At 40.9% G+C, this 22,254-nt stretch overlaps 1 protein-coding gene, 1 long non-coding RNA gene and 2 pseudogenes across 2 annotated transcripts; 3 read left to right on the top strand and 1 right to left on the bottom strand.

The window, feature by feature from the left end:
* Positions 1-767: 767 nt before the first annotated feature.
* On the top strand, positions 768-1,166 carry LOC116202869 (annotated as a pseudogene).
* Positions 1,167-1,177: 11 nt separating this feature from the next.
* On the top strand, positions 1,178-2,646 carry LOC116192343. Its single transcript, XR_004154050.1, has 2 exons — positions 1,178-1,310; positions 2,242-2,646. It is a non-coding gene; the product is annotated as an uncharacterized LOC116192343 (long non-coding RNA).
* Positions 2,647-8,160: 5,514 nt separating this feature from the next.
* LOC116202862 lies at positions 8,161-10,521 on the bottom strand (annotated as a pseudogene).
* A 5,919-nt stretch (positions 10,522-16,440) lies between these two features.
* Positions 16,441-16,827, top strand: LOC116202854 (PTI1-like tyrosine-protein kinase 2). The gene has a single exon (XM_031534487.1). The coding sequence runs from the start codon at positions 16,441-16,443 to the stop codon at positions 16,825-16,827; it is 387 nt and encodes a 128-aa protein (XP_031390347.1).
* Positions 16,828-22,254: the final 5,427 nt, after the last annotated feature.

The raw sequence follows: 22,254 nt of genomic DNA, 5'->3' as shown, positions 1-22,254 counted from the left end.
TTCATTCCATTTGGATGTGGAAGGAGGCAGTGCCCTGGATCTGGGTTTGCCCTCAGGTTGATGGCTTTCTCGGGCCCTTTCTTTACTCTGATTAGTACTGCCCTTGAAGTCCTAGATTGTTCCAAGCAAATGTGTCTTAACAAGGATTGGAAACGTTCCAAACTACTTTGTGTTACATACTCTTTCAACTTCCACATGCTTATCTCATTTCATCCGTTTAATTTCACCGTTTTATTGCGTTACTTCAATCTTAATTTCAATCGTGACTTGTCATAATAATTATTAGAGTCATGATGACTGACTGTACGTGATTGGTCTGCTTTTAACTATCCAAGTGAGGTGAACTAATCGCTGAATGGACGACCATATGAGATATGACCACAAATCCAATAAAAATGGAAACTTCATATGTTTAAATGCAAAAAAGTTTGTATCTCACACAAGGAAGGGAAGAGTGCCTTCAAAGTTACAAAGACAAAAGGCACGTCTTGGCCAAAGAAAAGAAGAAAAGAAGAAGAAAAGAGAGAAAAGAGGAAAAGAGGGAAGAAAATGAAAAGAGAGGCAAATCTTTTTTTTTTTTTGATAGTGTGAAACGGAGAGAGGCAGGCAAATATTTCGACACTAATGAGCAAAAAGGTAAAACGTCAACCGTCGGATCTAAGTAAAGAGGTGAAGCGTCAGCATCATCAGGCGACACGAATTGCTCACCTTCACTACGTGTCCCGCACCTGATCGCTGCACGGCCCTTCATATCCCATATTCTAATCCCAAATCACTCCGAAGTTCGAAGAGTTTTCGCCCTGACTTGCCCTAACCATGTCCGACGTTGAGTCCCCCACTCCCAACTCGTCCGATCAGACTCAGCCCCAGCCACCGCCAGAGATGGAGGAGACGCCGCAGGAGCAGAAGAAGCCCGCTCCGGTCACACCCAACGTGACATTCAGTATCTGGCCCCCCTCCCAGCGCACGCGCGACGCCGTCATCACGCGCCTCATCGAGACGCTGTCCACCCCCTCCGTCCTCTCGAAGCGGTACGGCACGATCCCCCAGGAGGAGGCCGCATCCACCGCCCGCCAAATCGAGGAGGAGGCGTTCGCGGCGCCGGCGGTGCCGCTGCCGCCGACGACGACGGAATCGAGATCCTCAGATCTACTCCAAGGAGGTGAGCAAGCGGATGCAAGTCGCGCTCCCCCTCGGCCGCCCCTCCCGCCACGCCGGCCGAGAGCGCCGAGCTGAATCAGAGCTCGGAGATGGGCCCTGCCGCCACTGCATCCGAGGAAGTCGCTTCTACGGTTGAGTCAGAGGCCTAGGTTAGGGTTTCCGTTTTCTGTTGTTGTGGTTATGCTAGCTCTACATGGATTCTGAATGGTACATTTGAGGCTCCATTGGCGAGTTTTGAGATCCTTTGCCATTATCATGACGATTATGTTCATTATGTTAAATATGGATTACTATCATCGTTCTGAGATCGGGAAATATCCGAACTCGAAGCTCATTTCACCTTCGTGTTGACTCTAATCAGAATGTTCTGAGTATGAAGTAATAGTATGCGAACTTAATTAAGGCAGCTGGGCTTTGTACATTTTCTGGAATATTTTCCTTTAATGGATGATGTTCTCTTTTAGGGTATGAGTTTCGAGTCGATGGTTTATAGGTAGAAACTGCACACCACCGTATTCCCCTACTTATGGGCACCAGTCGATTCAGTTTACGAGCAATGCATCAGTTGCTGGTGCTTGCTGTGCTTACGGGGTCAGTGATCTAGTTGCGTTTTCTTTGTTGATTGAGTCGAGATGTTGGTGAGAGAGTATGGTGTAGGGTGCTTTCCGTTGATTTAGCTGATGATGGAAGGATGGTTTCTGTCTACTGATTATCTGCTTCTTCCGGTAGACGATGGCCTTAAGCATAGGGGAGAAGGGGCTGCCCTGAAGATGCTTAGGACAACGGAAATGATGCTCTCTTAGATAGGACATTGTGTTTTCTTAGGTTATACTGCTTCTCGTGCTCTTATTCATTGGGCATCATGATGCTTAGTGGAGAGGAACGGAAAAATCACAGAGTACGATTGCCATACGTAATTAGGTTTTCATTGGACTGCTTGACTTCCATTTCTGTTTTTGATTCCCCTGTTTTGATTGCATTCATTCAAGAGGAGCTGGTTCATGACATCCAGTTGTAGTCAGCATTGATCAGATAATTTTCTGTGCCTTGTGTAATTTGTGCGCGAAACATTTGTTCTAGGAAATGGGATTGCTTTCTCTTATATCTCCTCTCAAGATTTCGATTGGAGCTTGTCATTCTGCATCACGTTACCAGCCAGGATGAGAAAGAAAAGTTTCCCTCTGAAGCTGCTGAAGTTAAGGACAGTGATAATTCTTGATCTTGTCATTAGCAAGGGGCCCTAGTGGTAACATTTTAATATTCCATAGATGATCGATGTGTAAGAGTAAGCCATACAACTTGATGGTCAAATCAATGTTTTCCTCCTTTGGTGTTCTTAGTGTCTCCTGCTTGGGAGTTGAGTGAGGCACATTTGGTATATTTTTATTGCCAGCAGCTCATTTTCTTTGACCAAACACCTCTTGTTGCATCGCAGTCGATAAACCTGAAGTGACATTCACACTAAACAGAATAAGCTTGTTTTCATCGTGTTGTTTGTGCGTATGTCTTTGTGATTGCTAATAAGTGATGCAAAGAGAAAAAACATTTGTGGAGTTATCCTTTTCCTTAAGGTGCAGTAGCTATGCTCTGCTGAATGAGTGTATTTTGTTAGTATACGGTAGCTATACAGTAGCAATTACTAACATGACGGAAAATTCTATGGTTCCAAGGAAGGCATCAGCCCGAACCCAGAAGGAACCGTCTGGTCGGAACGACCTTTCTCCTCAAACGTGGGAGAGCAATCCGCTATTCATGAACCTAATTTTAGGGGGAAACGGAAAACACACAAACCATTAGCGAGCATTTGACTGATGATCTACCTCTCGTAGGGGAAGAGTTTGACCGATAATCCTCGCGGTTCATGAAATGATTTGAATGTTTGATTAGTGTTTAATAATTAATTACATGATGATTTATGTTTTAATAATTAATTAACGCGATAATTGCACACGTAATTGTCAATGTTGGTCAGGAGAAAACCAGTCCCCTGGGCCTGAATCCATCCTCATAATCTAAATCTTCCTTTTTTGACTCCAGAGGCAGGCGTTAGGTCATCACACCTCGTCTCTTTCTCCATGGCACACTTAAGTAGTAGGAATATGTTGACCCCGCCCACCTAATTATACCAGTGACCAGTGACCTTTGCATCTCAACTGTGAGAACTCTGGAGGTCATTCAGAAGAGGCCGTGCATGTGCGGGCGGAATTTCCGAGAAGCTGGGAAGGTTCGCAGGAGAATATTATCATAAACTCGAGAGGTTCCAGTCCCAGTGCGATGTCAAGTTCGTTCGAATTCAAGACTCGAGATTTCACTTATTTTTATTAGATGACATGGACTAGCAAGGAGTCGAAACGAAATGGAAGTCTTGAATTCTCGTACAATTGACTCGTCTGCTGTCCCGGTTTATATGGCCATACCGCTCTGCTGACGATAGAATGAGAGTTGTGAAAATCTCGAACATACCATAGCCTAAGCTAATGAATTAAGAAAAGAATTGAATCCAAGTGTGCAACTGTCTAACTTTGTATATTAGAGATAATGAAGTTACATCTTGCATGTATGAGAATCGCTTCGGACTATCGTAATCCTATATGTTCAAACCTATCCAAATCAGTCTCCATATCATCTCCATAATCTGTTAGAAAGAATCGAACAGAAAAAAAAAAAAGAAACTAAATAAGGAACAGAAGCTCAAGATGGAAATTAATCGAAAACCGGGGGAAGCAAACATTCTGCAGGAACTAGCAGCAAATCAGTGGCCGGGACCCCTTACTACCTGGGTCACTGATGCCATGCACCAAGCTCCTGAACACCGAGAACGGCCGCTTGTCGTTGTTAGAAGAAACAACAAAGGAAGCCATCCCGATAATGGAGCTCGACCCACTTGCATCTCCATCTTCTTGTCCACAGCCCCTGATATCATCACCAATCGTCGAACTTGGCCTGGTCGTCTCTAATTGTCTGAGCGCTCGCCCGTTTACGAGGCAAGACTGTAGCGAGACCAAGATAAGCACTACGCTCAACACTGACCAGAGGCACAAGCACCCGTTCTTCGCCATCAATCAACTCTCTATATGCGAAAATAGCTCGCTAGAACTAGATATCTGCTGGCACTGATGATCTCTCTTAGCAGATCTCTTGATTATGGCTGTGTTGGTATCTTGAAATGATACATATGAGAGGGACTCCATGTCTATATATACATGCGAGGATTGGCCTTTTGAGTGGTGGGGTCCCACTTTTGAACTTCTGCACAGGAAATTTTTTGCATCTTTGGCCTTTGACTTAGCCCTTTCTTCCCTTCTTCCCTTCCACATCCTCTCATGTGAAGCTGAGAGAGACAGACAGAGCGATTGAAATTCTTTAGTGCTGTTGGATTTGACATTATGACATTGGGATTTTGAGGAAGTCAAGGAAGGGGGAGTATGGGACAATTTTCGTAGGTCCGCGCGGTCTGGTGTACGGTCTCCCTATCCCGCCATCCCTTTACATGTTCACAAATGTTCAGTCGGTACATGCCACGTGGAAATTCTACCTCCCGAGTAACATGTGTAGTGTCGGTGTCTAAATAGATTTACTTTAACTACATTTTAGTGCACAATTGACATGAAAAACACCACAAACGGGTGATTTATATAAAAGATTTAGATGATTTTAGTGTAGTTTCTTTTATAAATTGACACGATATGCGAAACAAGTTCATTAACACGGTAAACACGTATATGTAAAGGGGTCTAATAGTGTCTTAAACAGTTTACAATGGTTGAATCTATTTGAACACGATTATTTATCGTGTTTAAAAATAAGTTGCTTAACTCCGTGTTGTATGCATGCTGTATTATCGTGTCGGGTCAAATATAAAAATGTTAGATTTGGCAGGAGCTATTAGAGAGTTATGAATTCTCGAAATTCTTCGAAATATATTGTTAGATTGGGTCGATTGAGATGAAATATGTTTATTTTCGGTGTCACACGGTTTGGTGTGGCCCAGAAGAACGTGGTTATTGCATAAGCAAACGCGGCCGGATGTATTTTTTTCCCAACGACTTTTTCTCGTTGTACGCCTGAAATTAAGAAGAGGGGTGACGGGGGGGAAGCATGCAGCAGACAATGGGAGAAAGGAGACAAACAGCTAAGCTTACACGAGTCCTGAGGATGAGAGAATGACAATAGCATTGGTCGGAACACGATTTCAGGAAAAAAAGGCTATACTTTGTATTTTATATATTTTATCAACCGAAAGAAAAGGCTAGTATAATGAGAAAGTTAACCCCTTCGGATTGGGGTTTAAACTCTAAGGAGTTTAGCCTAATGATAAGGAGCAATTTAAGTATCTATCTAATCCTGGGTTCGAAACACTTTAGAGTCACCAGAACGGCTTTTGGCCTGATTATCCATTCGTGCGCCGCCGGGGGTTATGAAAATTTGAAAATTAGTAGGACGAAGTCCAAATACCCCAAGTTAGCCAAAAAAAAACCACTTCGGGTTTGGCTCAATGTCAGAGGGAGGTTTAAGTATTCCCTTGTCTTGTGTTTACAACTCCTTGAGACTATGCCGCACGGCTTTGGTCGGTACTGATTTGCAAAGATTAGTCGGGTGTAAAATTTGGATACTCCAATGCCATAAACGAGAAGAGAAAAATAAGTATTTAGCTGATGAACTCACTTATAATATAGGAATAGATAATATAGCGATCGTCGACATCGGAATATATATCGTGGTCAAAACCAAACAGGTGCTTTTCGAAAGAATTAAGTTTCGGTCTATAAGATAAAATAAGGACACTGTGTTTAAATTGACAAAAAAAAAGTATTATTTGTATTGTATATTATTATAGATTTGTATTGTATAATATATTGTCATGGTCTCCTTTAATTTCTGTAAAGTAGAAGATCATTTGATTTGTTGAATTGTCTTGCTTTCTGCCTTTCTGTCCCCGTGGGCCCCCTCCAAGAAGACGTGCTTTCTTCAGCAGGTGGGACATTGCAATTTACATGGGGCTCGAGATCCATGAGCTAGCTTGACTCATTGTGACATTACCCAACACTTTTTTTTTCTTTTAACAATAAATGATTGTCCATCATAACAAAAATGAATCTCAAAATAAAATGTTCAAGAGAAGATTATAAGGATAGAAAAATATAATAGATCACCGAAATCACTGCAAAGAAAAAAGTAAACTGATGAAGCACAAACAGTGAGTACAAATACAATTGCAGAGATCATTCTAGTTGCAGAAAAAAAGGCTAGTAATTCGATTGGCAGTCCCAAACCTCCATTATTGTTGGGGAAGGAAAAAATGGGGGGTGGAAGAGGAGAAGGGAGACAAGCCACCGGGGATTGAAGACTAGCGGGAGGTAGAGGATGGCCAAGGCTTCTTGATTCCTGGTGGTGTGGCGCCAAACACGCCAGTAAGAGGAGCTGCTTTAAGGGTTTCTGAAGTTTTCGTTGGGAGAAGAAGGAAGAGGAGAGAGAGATTGAAAACTAACGTTTGAAACTGACATCACTCAATACTTGAGCACTCGTTCCATTTCGGATTGACATTAATCATAATGATCGATTGAGAAGCGTAATAGACCACGACACCATGGAATGCCTAGTGTATGTCCGCCCTAGCACAATTAGCGTTTGGTTTTTTCTTTTCAATAATCGACTTAGAAATGGGAGTTACAATTGGTGCATCGGGTGGATGTTTCTGACAAATTATTTCATAATCACCCATGGACGCCAATAATTGATGTAAGGGCTATTGTTCGAGTCATTTGCCATCCCTGCGTACTATTATTACACCGTCCATCCAATCTTAAGGAAGTGGGACACGAGACGCATTGCCGGAAAAGGAGCTTAACTCATCATATGCTTTGAACGAAGCTATGTCTGAGTGTGTCCGCGATCTAATATTGAAATAAGTTGGTGTAAGTAGCTGGGAGCTTTGAACGGGCGTGGGCCATATTTTTCCAAATGATAACATGATAATTGTACTGTGGGATGATCATCTTCTTCTATCACTTGAATTCCTGCTGCCTGCCAGTTAAAAATGTTTGACCAGTTATGTGAAATATATTATATATACAAATAAATTGTTCATCTTGCAATATAATTTTGACTTGGAAATTCTCATGGGAACGATTTGAAAGTGAAATTAATATGTGCACGAGCGAAGCATTTATATGGACATGCATGTGCAACAGTTCGAACCCCGAATTCCTCGTGAGAAACGCCGACAATTTTATTTTTACTCACAAGAAGAATGTATCTGACGTTTAAATAATGAAATTCGAACTGGTGTCTTTAACATAACAAAGCCCGGTTATGGAAGACCCAGTGACCTGAAGTACCTTGGCTTACTGATCGATGTCATCGATGCCATTGTTTAGATATGATCCTATACGAACTGCGGAGCGCCTTATGAGGAAATTCACATTTGAAGATGGGAAAGCCACTTGATGGAGATCTCTGTTTGCTTTTGAACTCCTGGGTTTAGATCATCGACGACGCCACTCCATAATCAAGTCTGGCTTTTTGCAAATTTGACTTAGAAAATTTTCCATGGAACGGAAGCAGATTAAGCTGGTGACCTGCTGCTGCCATCCATGAGAAGTTCCAAATGTCCATATCGCACGAGCCGAGCACCTCTGGTCAATACACAAACACGACATTCATTAATGTGAACAGGCTACGGGGTTTTACTGATGCCGCAGTTTATTTTCCATGAGAAATGAAATGTGGGAGTACATCATCTATTGTGCTCAACGTATAATCTGTGTATTAGTTGGAATATGTCGATTAACATGTGTTGTACATTTTTTTTGGGCCTCGAATTGGCCCTCACCGTGATTGAAGCTGCGATCGTGGCAAGGGCATTATGCACACCTCCTGTCATATTATGGCTTGGAAATTTAAGTTTTGGAGAAAAAAACACTGTACATAAGTTCCAAACGGACAATAAACTAAGATAACAATCAAACCTCATCGTCCATTAGTGATGTGATTGATCTTATGAAAGATAATTATAAACTATCCTACACCGAAGCAGAACAAGCATGAATCTTACAGGGAAATAATGGCTCTTTTAGTTTTTTGGAAATGTCTGAAGAAATCCTTGAACAGACAAGGTTTCCTAATTGTCATCCTCACCCTCGCAGCGTCGCAGCATTTCAACTACTTGGCGCATTGTCGGTCTTTCATATCTGTCTTCAGCAACGCACTGAAGAGCCACTGCAACAAGAGCTTCCACCTTGTTCCAAACATATTCCCCTTCTAAGGAGTGATCCTTGATCTCTTCTATCCGATTCGCCACTGGAACTCCTTCGTTATTCATCTTCTCTCTCACCCATGAAGTCAGTCTTCTGTTCTCTTGCTCACTTGCCCCAAAATTTGGGTGCAATACGCCTCCCGTCGGATTGCGTCCCGTGACCATCTCCAGTAGTACTTCCCGTAGCTGTAGACATCAACTTTGGATGTGATTGGCAAGTTGTAAACCCACTCCGGTGCCATGTAACCCCTAGTCCCTCTGATCCTAGAGAAACTCAAATTTTTACTCTCATCCCTGTTCAAAAGCTTGGAGAGTCCGAAGTCCGCCACGTTGGGCTGATACTTCGAGTCTAAGAGTATGTTTTGAGGCTTCACGTCGCAGTGCAGGACCCACTCCAGGCATTCTTCGTGTAGGTAAGCCAGGCCCCTCGCTGCCCCGATGGCAATATCAAACCTTCTTCTCCAGTCTAGCTTGCCATTGGAAAGATTGTCAGCCAAGGAACCATGCTCCATGTAATCATACACCAGAAGCCGGTGCTTTCCCTCGGCACAGTAGCCCCACGTCTCGATCAAGTTCATGTGATTGAGTTTCCCAATGGTGCTCACCTCCGCTAGGAACTCGGCTTCTCCTTGGTTTGATTCCATGAGCCGCTTTACAGCCCCGACGCGCTCCCCGGGAGGACCGCTTTGTACACGCTCCCCAGGCGCCTCTCCCGATCTCTTCCCTGAAATTCCGGGTTGCCTTCTTAAGCTCAGCATATGTGTATCTTCTAAATCCGGTTGCTGCAAGATGATACGCTTTAGAATCGTCACCATTGTCCCGACGTGATCTGATCACGAAAAGCCACACAAGGAGTACGGCCATTGTCTCTATTCCTCCAATTACCAGAGCAAAAATTAGCAAAAATTTCAGCAACCTGTCCCCATTGCTCCTCGTGTAAATCCGCTGCAGCTCATAATTGTTGGCAGCAGGGCACTGCAATCTTGATCTCTCCGGCCTAATGCTGGAGAACTGACTGTCTTGGGGAAATTTCAGGTGTATGTCTCCAGCAGCACGGTACCCGTTCACTAGCCGTAATTTGGGGGTAACAGTTGAAGTACCCCTTGTCTCTATAAACCTGAACTGGAACCCTTTACAACTGCAAATCTCTAAGCATTTCCTTTGACACCTCTCAAAGTGTAATTCTCGAACTCCAAATTGTAGTACCCATAGAAATTCGCTCGGGCCAACTTCTGGAACCGAACTCTCGTATTGTGCTGCAGAAATCGGGATTGAATATGGGTTTACAGCCTCGAGACCAATCGCTACGATCCACCCTTTCATGGCCAGGGGCACAGGTGCACCTTCTTCCAGTGTGGTTGACGCGGCAGAGACTGTTGGGCCCGCATATCCCGTGAATCCTACATGGCCTCGACATGGCCTGCCATGAGACAGTCCACTCACCTTTCTTCCCGGATAAGCTGTACAATCGGATGTTTCCATCAAAGTCTGTCCTCAACCGCCTTGGTATTTCCTGCCCATAGTCGGCCGACATGAACTTAAATCCATCGGAGAAGAAAAATTTCCAAATGAGTCTAAGCATGCGATCCGGGAATCATTGTAGGTTAACCGTCCGGATCTCCAGTTAGCCCTCCCAGGGGAGGGCCAGTAGACACTGGACACCTCGGGTCCATTGAAGAGAAGGCGAAGAACGTTATCGTTGTCAAAATAAAGCTTGTAGAACCCTAAGGAGCAGTTGCGACGGCTCCGAGATGAGAGGAGGGAAGCTGCTCTTGTCAACTTTTGATTTGGAAGCAAAGTATCAGTTGGGTGATCGAAGCTCTGCCATCGAACAATGTTTGTGATCTGACCGGAAAGATCCACTTCATAAAGGACTAAGTTTCCAGTGTCTAGGAGTTGTAGTTGGGACGAGGTTTTGACGGAGATGTTACCAGTGTTGGTAGACCAAACCACTGAGTGCCCAGCATCATTTAAGATGAGGTCGCCGTTGTTTGTGAGTGAAAGCTTTGAGTGACGGCCATTCACAGGCTGGTCACGGTTTGCCATCCAAACCACGCAAGCATGTGCGCACAACTGCTCGCTGAACCGAAGCGAAGGGAGGAGTGTGTTGTTGCCAACCTGGTGAAAGCCGGCCGAGAACAGGCCGTTTGGGAAGAGAGGAAGTCGTTCGGATTCTCAACGGAGAGGGAGGAGCCTTGGCTCAAGTAGTCATGGGATAAGGATGACGATTGGCAACACAAGAAGCCTAGTAGAAATGAAATTGAGAGTGCCGATGAGAAGTAGTGTCGGGTGGGATATCTCATGGCTCTGCAAGTATGGTGATAGGAGTAAGAGGCTCAATTCTGCCGAGCTTTAGTATTAGACACATATATATAGATTCCACTTCCAGCATGTATGCACTATTGAGAGTAGCAAAGCAGTCCCCACACCATGATTTTTTGAGAATCCAATGCAACCAAGTATCAACAGTGAAGTACAAATATATGCTGTTGTAGGTCCTAGAAACGTGGCAGGTGGTCATAATTCGTACTACACTTACCACGAAAGCAAGCATATGGTTCAGGGAAAGCCTTTCGCTCCCGAGAAAGTGCCCGTAGGATTGTGGGGATGGACCCCTATCCGTATAGTGAAGCTGTACGGTGGATACTGAGCTTGACGGTCCGTTTCACTTAATCAAAAACAAGAAAAAAAAAATGTCCCTTTGTGCTCTTCCTCCTCCATAGTCAATTGTTGTATTTTACACGGCTGATTCTCTCGACCCCTCAATTCACTTCCTTTTTGTGTTGATATAGTTGACTAGGTTCACCCCCCCATCAAAAAAATTCAGAGAAGATAATACCTTGCAGCGCTGAGAAACATCCCGTGCAGCAAGCATGGCTGCATATGGTGAAGATTCATCCCTATCAGCCTTCACCTTCATCCCTCCTGAAAATGGAAATTTCAATCAAATAAGAGATGCAGAAAATGAAACGACCATTACTAATCGTTAGAGCCCGTTACAAGCTAAGCCTAGAACAACAACTGATCACGAATCCTTGATTTATCATCAGAATAATTACTATCAAAAGAACTCACTGAAACAACAGGGCAAAAGCTAAAGCACATCCGTAACAGGAAATCCCTTGCGCAGCCTACTTGAAAGGGCAGCAAGATTTTACAGGGCATCTGAACTTCAATAATAGAAAAGGGACAACAAGCCAAGTCTTAACGTACATTCCAATATCCTTAACATTATATTACCTATACATATATAAATCCAATAAATCCAAAACAATGCAGGGCATAGAGACGGAAACTAGACATCTTTATCGTACCAGTGATGCGAACCATTGTTTCCCTGCCGGACAAATCAGTAACATGTTGCAATATGAAAGCACGCAGTATGTCATTATCAATAGGAATAGGAAAGGCAATAATACAATGACAACGATACAATGCCGAAGCCGAGGGATATCAATGATGCTTACGATGAATGTGTCATTGAAAGAGGCAAAAATGTGAGCGACCCCAAATACATGCTCCCCCTCACGCACCGCCGGTCCAAGGGTGACGTTCTCCTCCTTGGGCTCCCTAACCTTTCTCTTCGACTGTAAATCCCTCGCACAAATGGCAGAGCACAAAACGTCAGACGCCAAAGGGAACAACTCAAGCTTCCTGCCGACTACTTACCGCTATTTACATCGGAAAATCTGAACAGAAACATCGAAATTAAGCATTAAAACAGCTCCAAAACCAGAATCGCCCGTCTAAAGTGCACAACTTTTTATCCTCTCACATTACAAATTGCTAGACTCCAATAAACCGATAAATCGAACCATGTTCAGATTTAACTTAATTCTACTCACAACAAAATAAAATAATTTATACAAAGTTAAAGGGTGGACCCCATTTATATCACTCTTTTTTCCACAACAAAATAAAATAACTCATACAAAATCAAAGGGTGAGCCTCATTTATACAATTCTTTTTTAAAATCAAAATCTAATTTTAAAATTATATTTTAAAACCAAACGCAACATTAAAATTAAGTCCAAACAAACACAATTTAATAGATTTTTTGATAAATCTATTAGTCTCTATTTTTTAGTATAATAGGCAAAAGTGACATTTATTTTTTCTATCGACAGAAAAGGTTGTGGTGCGTAGGATGCTATAAAGTTGTTCTCGACCCCACTCATCTGTCACAATAAAGGACCTTTCTTCATCACAACAGCCGACTCCATGAAGAAAAAAGTAAAGTGAAGGCAACAATGAAAAAGAGAAAATAAAATCAAACTTAATGCAAGTACCATAATCATATAGTATTGCAGAGGTGCTATCCAGTGTTAGATATCGAAGCCAAAAGATCAATTAGCGACAGTACGTACCTTAATTTCAAGCTCCGTTTCGTCATGGTTAATTTTTTCTTTTTGAGAGTGATATTTTGACACTGACCTTTCCCTCATGTCAAGTTTATTTCGCTTTATTGAATCGGATATAATTCACAAAATGTGTAGATTCGATTATTCAATCGAAAACTAACCCGTTTTAATCAAAATCTACATTGAATCACCTAATATGTATTATTTGTTCCACGGGAAAGTTTTCAGTGGACGGTTCCTTAGCTTCCTTCGCCCTGGGATTTAAGGGGCGTGGAACTGCCCGATTAGCGAAGAAATGGTAAGATTTCCCTTGTGCCAAGAACTCCCAAGTCGGGGTATTATAGCGTCAGCGACATTGTGCAAGCATGCATTGGTTGATGCGGACAACATTGTAAGTAGCTGCAAATTGGGCATCAAGCTATACACCCGATTGGTCATGTAGTCACCATCTATTGGATGCAGTTAATCAGCTGACACTGGTCGAGCTATCCGGGCTCCTAGAAAACAACCAAAATCCGATTGCTGCATGATTGACTTCGGCATTCATGAAAGGAGCACCCAACTACACAGACTTAATGTGAATTCCATGCAGATTTATGTAAGGAAAGGCATGACGGAGAGTACACCAATTGACGTGTAAACGACGAAACTAAGCCAGCCACATGGCATACATTATGTCGATAATTATACACGACCTCACACAAAAAGGAAAGACATTGACCCTACGCTTTGACTGACGGTATATTTATTAACTGCACCCCCAAAATGACCTTTGTAATGCAATGTCGATTTCTAGTTGAGTTGGCAATTCACAACCTGCAAGTACCAATAATTCCAAGGCCAAGATTGAAACAAATGACAGTAACGATACGTACACATATTATTACTAGACAGACGCTACATTGGCAAAATATATTTGCCATTTTTACTAGAAATAAGATCTTTACGATTACGGGCGATAATTTGACCTGCCCTCTATATGCCATCAAGCTTCAGTGGTCAGGCTGTATCCTAAGCTCATCCTCCAGTTTCTTGGAAAGATCATCATCAACTATATTTGCTGCACACAAGAGAAGAAAGGAAAAAGAGAGAAGATATTTACTAATCAATATCGATATATGAGATGATAACCTATTGGTGGTTGACGACGGAGGCTCTGCTTTTAGATAGGGTACGTAAAAGAACGCTAGGAAGGTCCTGTAACTGTACTTGTAATTGCGGATTATTAGTAATACTGAAGTCTACAAGGAAATGGAAATGGTAAATACTGAGGATGGAATTGGCAGGGCCTCGAACTCCTGACCATCATTAATTAGTCAGGAATTACTGCGGTCGTTCTATTTGCCACCGCCTTTGAACTTTTCAGCTGCATTTGTCCCAATTTGCAGCGCAAATTCAGCCGGCAAACATCATCACATAAACACCCATTGATGAGAAAGTAAATTCTCTGAGTAGTGACCAACTCTTTTGTTTTTTTTTAATAGAAATAATAAATTAATCATTATTGTATATACAGGTGTCTTAATTAAATTAAAAAAAAAACCCTCATCGATCCATAATTGAATATTAGAAGTTGAAAAATAATGTGTTTTCTTGACATTAAAACTTTTTCGGCAAATCAGGTTTTTCGTCCGTGCACCTGCATAATTCACGGATCTGCACCCACTAGAAGGACTTAGGACTGATCAGTTTCTATACCATCAATAGTCTAAAAGGTGAATACGACGGGCTTAGAGCAATAATTTGGGTGCAACCTCTCTTCACAGGTCCGAGCATTGCTGAAACTGCATGCGCATTAGGTTGAAGTTTCCACGAGTACCACATATATAGTTTCTTCGATATAAATGCAGAACATATTTATTTCAAAGACCGGGTTTAACCGTGCTAGATAGACCACATAATAAAGAGTAGCGTGTAGCAAAACCTTCAAGCCCCACTTCTAGCTTCCATGACATATCATGTTGCTTGCTACAATAGCAGATATTAGTATACAAGCCCAAGGTCAAACTATGAAATTTATTCTTCTTATTTGACAATAATAAAGGTTATGGCATGATGCAGTTAATGTAACGAAATGAGATGGAATGGGATGAAATTGGAAACAAATGATAAATTTTCCTTTTTCTTTGGTTTGATAAGGAATTGGAATTCCATGACATTTGTTTCTATTTGGCTCACCTCATATGGAATCGAAATCAATTTTCAATATCTGATAAATATTTTTAATATTTCAAGTGATCAACTGATAAGTATTCATGCGGCTCACTAATTATTCATATTATAAAAAATTTAAGAAATCTAGCACGTATCAATACGGTTAGATAAATATTCATATAGCATATATAAAGAATTCAATAAATTCTTTTATCCTTTTTAAAAAAATATATATATGAAATTTATCTAATAACATGATGTTGCGTTTGCTGATTCATGAAACAATTAACCTTCTTCACATTGGCAACACCTGCCAGAAGGAAACTAAGAGAAAGAAGGCAACAATCGGTTTATATAGTATTTCAAGGTAATCCAGTGTTAGTCCGAAGCGAAAAGATCGATCACGTGACACGATGATGTGCCTTAATTTCAATTTCCTATTCGTCATCCTACAAGCCATTGTAGTGGGATGAAGCTTGCATCACAAAAAGTTGATTTATCGACATATACTAAGTCAAAGTAACAGTTCTTAATACAGATCGAGTAATTTCCGCTATCGGACAGAGAAAAAATGGTGCAATATCAAGTTTGAGAGGGATCCAAAGAAAAGTCTTCCAATCTGGTGAACTTACACACTAGTTTGGTCTATTGATTTTGACAGTGCCCTTTCCTACACATCTGATATCATCTTTCTTTATTTACATGAATGCGAAATGTCAAGAACATGGAGATTTGATAATTCATCAGAAAACGTCAACCCTTTCGGATCAAAATCTACTGTTAATTAGCTACTCAGAAAAATCTACACTGAACTGATCCCTCACATGATGCTATGATTTTTTTTTTTGCTCTGTTCGATGTTATGATTCTTATCTATAATATAAGATCACTTAATGTATTATTTGTTCCCGGGGAAGTTTCTATGGTTCCTTTGGTGAAGAGTTCCTCAGCTCCTTTTTCCTCGGATTTGGGGGGCATGGAGCCGTCGTCCCCATAAGGAATGGTAGAAATTTCCTAGTGCCAGTTACTCGCCATCAAGTCGTGGTTATAGCATCACCTGCAATACGCAAGCATGCGTGCAATGATTGATGTGGACAACCTTGCAAGTGATATGCAAGTTGGGTGCATCAAAATATACACGATTGGTCATGTAGTCGCTGTTTATTGGACACACCTGAGCTGAGACTAGCCCGGATAAACGGGCTCCTAGGAAACAACCGAAATCTGATGCTACAGGATTGTCTTCGACATGATGAAATGAGCACCAACTAAATAGACACAATGTGAATTTCTAATAGATTTATCTCTTAATTAGCGTGTAAATGACATAACTCAGCCAATAACATTAGCGTGCTCGCAGGGGTGAAATGGAGATATAAAAGCGGAGAAGTTCCAACGGCGACAAGGATCGAAGAGATCGTTGATCACTCCATAGAAGGTGGATATGATGTGAAGAAGGTCGAGGTTCTGGTCGCAGTGGCCCTTCAACTAGGCCTTATTGGGGCTACATGGCACCGGAGTGGGTTTACAACCTATCAATCACGTCCAAGGTTGATGTGTACAGCTATGGGATTGTACTGCTAGAGATGGTCACAGGGCGGAGCCCTGGGGGAGGTGTGCTAGATACCAGCGCTGGAGGCGAGACAGAGAACCGAGGGCTGACTTCTTGGGTGAAACAAAAGATGAGCGGAGAAGTTCCAACGGCGACAAGGATCGAAGAGATCGTTGATCACTCCATAGAAGGTGGATATGATGTGAAGAAGGTCGAGGTTCTGGTCGCAGTGGCCCTTCAACCAGGCCTTATTGGTCGCAGAATTAATCTTTGCACCCGGTGTCCTTATTGGAGCATATTGAGTCCGGAATTCCTTATCAACCAAGCAGCACCTGCTGGTTGATTAATATGAACATGTGAAGCAAGAGAACCTGTTTTTCACCTCTCAAGCGTATAGATGTATATATAAGTGAGTTTGATGAATAAATATATTAAATGATCCGAAAAGAAAGAAAGGTACGGTGTGATGGCATAAATCCTTATATGAAATTAAGAGGTTAGAGAGATTACGAGGTGCGATGGAATAAATATTTAGAGACATTACGAAGTGGATGTTTTCTAGTGAAATTTTCTCCTTTTATAAAAATTTTTCAAAAACTAAAAATTAAATTGGGACCCCTTGAACAAGCTAGTTTATTGGATGTCTATGATCATGTGGGCTCGAAGGAGCCCCACCAGATGGTCAATCCAACGGAAATATGTGAGAGGATATATGACGAATTGACAATGAGGATCACAAAACTTGATTCAATGGAAGCATGATTAACGGAAGGATCTCAAGTAAAATTAGTGTAAGTAATTGTAATTGGTTTAACGAGTCTATTGTCCCAAGCAAAATTAGATCCCGAGCTAAGCTTGCTTGGACCCCTTCGCGTAGTTTATTATTATGCAGCGGACAATGTGGTAGTATTTACTTAAAATAACGATGATCAAATATTATGGAATTACTCTGACTCCATCTAATTTATTTTACTAGCTAGCTAGTTAGTTGCGGAATCGATTGTTTGATTATCATCGTTTGGTGGCTTTCTATCGCAATCTTGCATTAACGATAACGGCCACCTTCCTGACATAATTAGACGCTAATATATTAGCACAACTATGTATGTACTTTTTGTTGAAGGATATCCGGGCCCTCCTAGGCAGATAATCCGGCTAAACCAGTACTTCATGATGAGCTGGGCATGAAGTTTTCAGAGTCCCAGTAATAATTTCGTATTTGTGACCGACTATAATCCAATATGGCTGTTCCATGAGTTATTTAAAGATGTGGTTGATATAAGTTCTTGATGTCCCTTTGTTTTTCCCACATTGGTCCGATATCTAGGAATACTAGCGGAATTACGGTTCTCTCTGCAAAGCCTAAGTTTGCCAACAATATGCGGGGAACAGTGTCGAGATTTGACTCTTATTAATCACATCGTCATCGGATCCCCATATACCACCTGTGTCGGGTATGGATCTGTTTCAGATTTAAAGGGCTTGCTTTGGGCCCTCCCTCTTCTGGAACATGTTATTTGGACAGGTTTGTATATACCACCTGTGTCGACCCTTATGAATCACATTAGTTTGTTGCTGTCTGACTATGAAATACTAATAATTTCTGACATAAATCTATCATATAAAAAAAAAGATATAATTTCTTACATATAAATTGAATCGGAGAAGAAAATTTAGTCGCAGGATTACAGAGCATGGAAAATTTGCTTAAAGTAAAATGCAATAATATGAGGCAGTAAGTTTGATAATATATCCAGTCGAGTGATTGGTCAAGAAAAGTTTCTTACATCTTCATGCATAAACTATACGGTGTGACTCCTATATCGGGTTTCAGGGCATTCGACGGATCTCAAACATCAATGGCAACTAAATTGTGGAAATCAATATAGTATCGCGACTATTAAAACCCATTCTTGGCATCAAAAGTAGTGTAAGCTCTGGAATGAAACCGATTGAATTATCTCAAGGAGAATGATTAGAGCATGATATCGAATGGACACACCAAAATGTTTGTGTCTGAATGAGATCAAGATCAAAATGAAGAATAACAATTTGCAGCTGCATCTTTCGACAGTATATGATTGTAACGCAGAAACCTGAAGAATCGTGATCCCCAGAAATGGACCTTCAAATTGAGTATCATACATCGAATCTCATCCATACCAGAAGTCAGCATCCCTAAACTCGACTCAAATGCATTTCCGATGCATATGCAGTTGCCCAATTACATCTTCTCGCATTGCATCGTCACCAGTCACCACCACCAGTCAGATCCCCCAGTTCTTGATCACCGATTGTATCCAGATCCAAAGTGACTGATTCTCGCCAAGCTCTCAACCAACCTATAGCCCTTAATTGAGTTAAACTTGCTTGACAATACAATAAAAAAAAATTGATTTAATTTAACGAGTAAAGAAAAAAAAAAGTGTTGAATCATCAATAGCTACTTATTCATTCAGCTCTAGTTTTGCTGACACGCTCAGTCGGGGCGACTCTTGGCTTATTTGCAGTGGTGCCCTTGAACTTTTTTGATTTTACAATTTGGTCTCATTTCCCAAATCTTGGGCAGAATGTTAGAGAGAGAGAGAGAGAGAGAGGCACGGAGGGGTTTGAAACTCAATTGAAGGAAGGGGCAGTGGTGAACCCAATCCCAGCCGGAATCGCCCTATTTGATGTGGCCGGTGACCTCGTATGGGCATTTTTTTCCTTTCTGAACTTCTTCGATAGTCGGCCCCTACCGTCACAGACAAGGTTGTTAATGACCTCCATGCTAGCCGGCGACCTCCTCTGTGGGAGTGGGGCCCGGCGTCAGAGCCCTCACTGATCCGACCACTTCTGGCTTAAACTTTTTTAATTTTCAGAAATTGTAAAAGAATTAAAAGTAGAGGCAAAAGTGAAGGGGGAAGAATATATAAGGCTGACATGTTAATTCAATCCTCAAATTTTCAGAATTTGCTTTCCCAAACAATTTTGACCCAATCCATTAAGCACTCATTTCATTGAATGCTTAAAAATTTAAACATTTAAATTTTCAACACTTCATATTAAGTTCAAACAAACAAACAACTTAATAGATTTTTTTGATAAGTCTATTAGTCTCTATTTTTTAGTATAACAGGCACTAATGGATGACCAAGGTCAAAAGGTGACATTTATTTTTTCTATCAATAGAAAAGGCTGTGGTGTGTAGGATGCTATAAAGTTCTTCTCCAACCTACTCATCTGTCACAATAAAGGACCTAATAGATTTTTTTGATAAGTCTATTAGTCTCTATTTTTTAGTATAATAGGCACTAATAGACGATCAAGGTCAAAAAGTGACATTTATTTTTTCTATCAATAGAAAAGGTTGAGGTGCGTACGATACTATAAAGTTCTTCTCCAACCCACTCATGTGTCACAATAAAGGGCCTAATAGATTTCTTTGATGAGTCTATTAGTCTCTATTTTTAGTATAAGAGGCACAAATGGACGAACCAAGGTCAAAAGGTGACATTTATTTTTTCCCACCGCCTATGAACTTTTCAGCTGCATTTGTTCCAGTGGGTCGACTAATTGACCGGTCCTTTTAGAAGAGCTTCCGCTACTAAATAATTTGCAGTGCGCAAATTCAGCCGCCAAATTCCGCTACTAAATAATCATTGATGAGTAAGTAAATTCTCTGAGTAGTGATCAACTCTTTTGTTTTTTTTTTTAAGAGAAATAATAAATTAATCATTATTGCATATACAGGTGTCTTAATTAAAAAAAAAACCCTCATCGATCCATGATTGAATTTTAGAAGTTGAAAAATAATGTGTTTTCTTGACATTAAAACTTTTCCGGCAAATAAGGTTTTCCGTACGAGCACCAGCATAATTCACGGATTTGCGCCCACAAGAAGGACTTAGGATTGATCAGTTTCACACCATCGATAGTCTAAAAGGTTAATATGACGGGCTTAGAAAAATTATTTGGGTGCAACCTCTCTTCAAAGGTCCGAGCATTGCTGAAACTGCATGCGCATTAGGTTGAAGTTTCCACAAGGACCACATATACAGTTTCTTCGATATAAATGCGAAACATACTTATTTCGAAGACCAGGTTTAACCGTACTAGATAGACCCACGTAATAAAGAGTAGTGTAGCAAAACCTTCAAGCCCCACTTCTAGCTTCCATGTCATATCATGTTGCTTGCTACAATAACAGATATTAGTATACGAGCCCAAGGTCAAACTATGAAATTTATTCTTCCTATTTATCAATAGTAAAAGTTTTGCCATGATGCAGTTAATGTAACTAAATGAGATGGAATTGGATGAAATTGGAAATAGAATGACAAATTTTCCTTTTGCTTTGGTTTGATATGGAATCGGAATCAATTTTCAATATTTGATAATTATTTTTAATATTTCAAGTGAACAACAGATAAGTATCCATGCGGCTCACTAATTATTCATATTATAAAGAATTTCAGAAATCTAGCACGTATCTATATGGCTAGATAAATATTCATATAGCATATACAAAGAATTTAATAAATTCTTTTATCTTTTTTTAAAATATATATGAAATTTATTTAATAACATGATGTTGTATTTGCTTATTCATGGAACAACTAACCTTCTTCACATTGGCAACACCTGGCAGAAGAAAACTAAGAGAAAGAAGGCAACAATCGGTTTATATAGTGTTTCAAGGTAATGCAGTGTTAGCCCGAAGCGAAAAGATCGATCACGTGACATGATGATGTACCTCAATTTCAATTTCCTATTCGTCATCCTACAAGCCGTTGTAGTGGGATGAAGCTTGCATCACAAAAAGTTGATTTATCGACATATACTAAGTCAAAGTAACAGTTCTTAATACAGATCGAGTAATTTCCGCTATCGGACTGAGAAAAAATGGTGCAATATCAAGTTTGAGAGGGATCCAAAGAAAAGTCTTCCAATCTGGTGAACTTACACAGTAGTTTGGTCTATTGATTTTGACAGTGCCCTTTCCTACACATCTGATCTCATCTTTCTTTATTTACATGAATGCGAAATGTCAAGAAGATGGAGATTTGACAATTCATCAGAAAACGTTAACCCTTCGGATCAAAATCTACAGTTAATTAGCTACTTCTCAGAAAAATCTACACTGAACTGATCCATCACATGATGCTATGATTTTTTTTATTTTTTTTTTGCTCTGTTCGATGTTATGATTCTTATCTATAATATAAGATCACTTAATGTATTATTTGTTCCCGGGGAAGTTTCTATGGTTCCTTTGGTGAAGAGTTCCTCAGCTCCTTTTTCCACGGATTTGGGGGGCACGGAGCCGTCGTCCCCATAAGGAATGGTAGAAATTTCCTAGTGCCAGTTACTCGACGTCAAGTCGTGGTTATAGCATCACCTGCAATGCGCAAGCATGCGTGCAATGATTGATGTGGACAACCTTGCAAGTGATATGCAAGTTGGGTGCATCAAAATATACACGACTGGTCATGTAGCCGCTGTTTATTGGACACACCTGAGCTGAGACTAGCCCGGATAAACGGGCTCCTAGGAAACAACCGAAATCTGATGCTACAGGATTGTCTTCGACATGATGAAATGAGCACCAACTAAATAGACACAATGTGAATTTCTAATAGATTTATCTCTTAATTAGCGTGTAAATGACGTAACTCAGCCAATAACATTAGCGTGCTCGCAGGGGTGAAATGGAGATATAAAAGCATCAAGGCTTTCTAGGCTGTAGCATTTCAATTCACAGCCTGCAAGCCCCAATAATTCAAAGGCA

Source organism: Punica granatum, chromosome 1 (assembly GCF_007655135.1).
Source record: "Punica granatum isolate Tunisia-2019 chromosome 1, ASM765513v2, whole genome shotgun sequence".
NCBI lineage: Eukaryota > Viridiplantae > Streptophyta > Magnoliopsida > Myrtales > Lythraceae > Punica > Punica granatum.
Note: the sequence above shows the minus strand (reverse complement) of the source record. Positions and strands in the feature narration are given on the sequence as shown.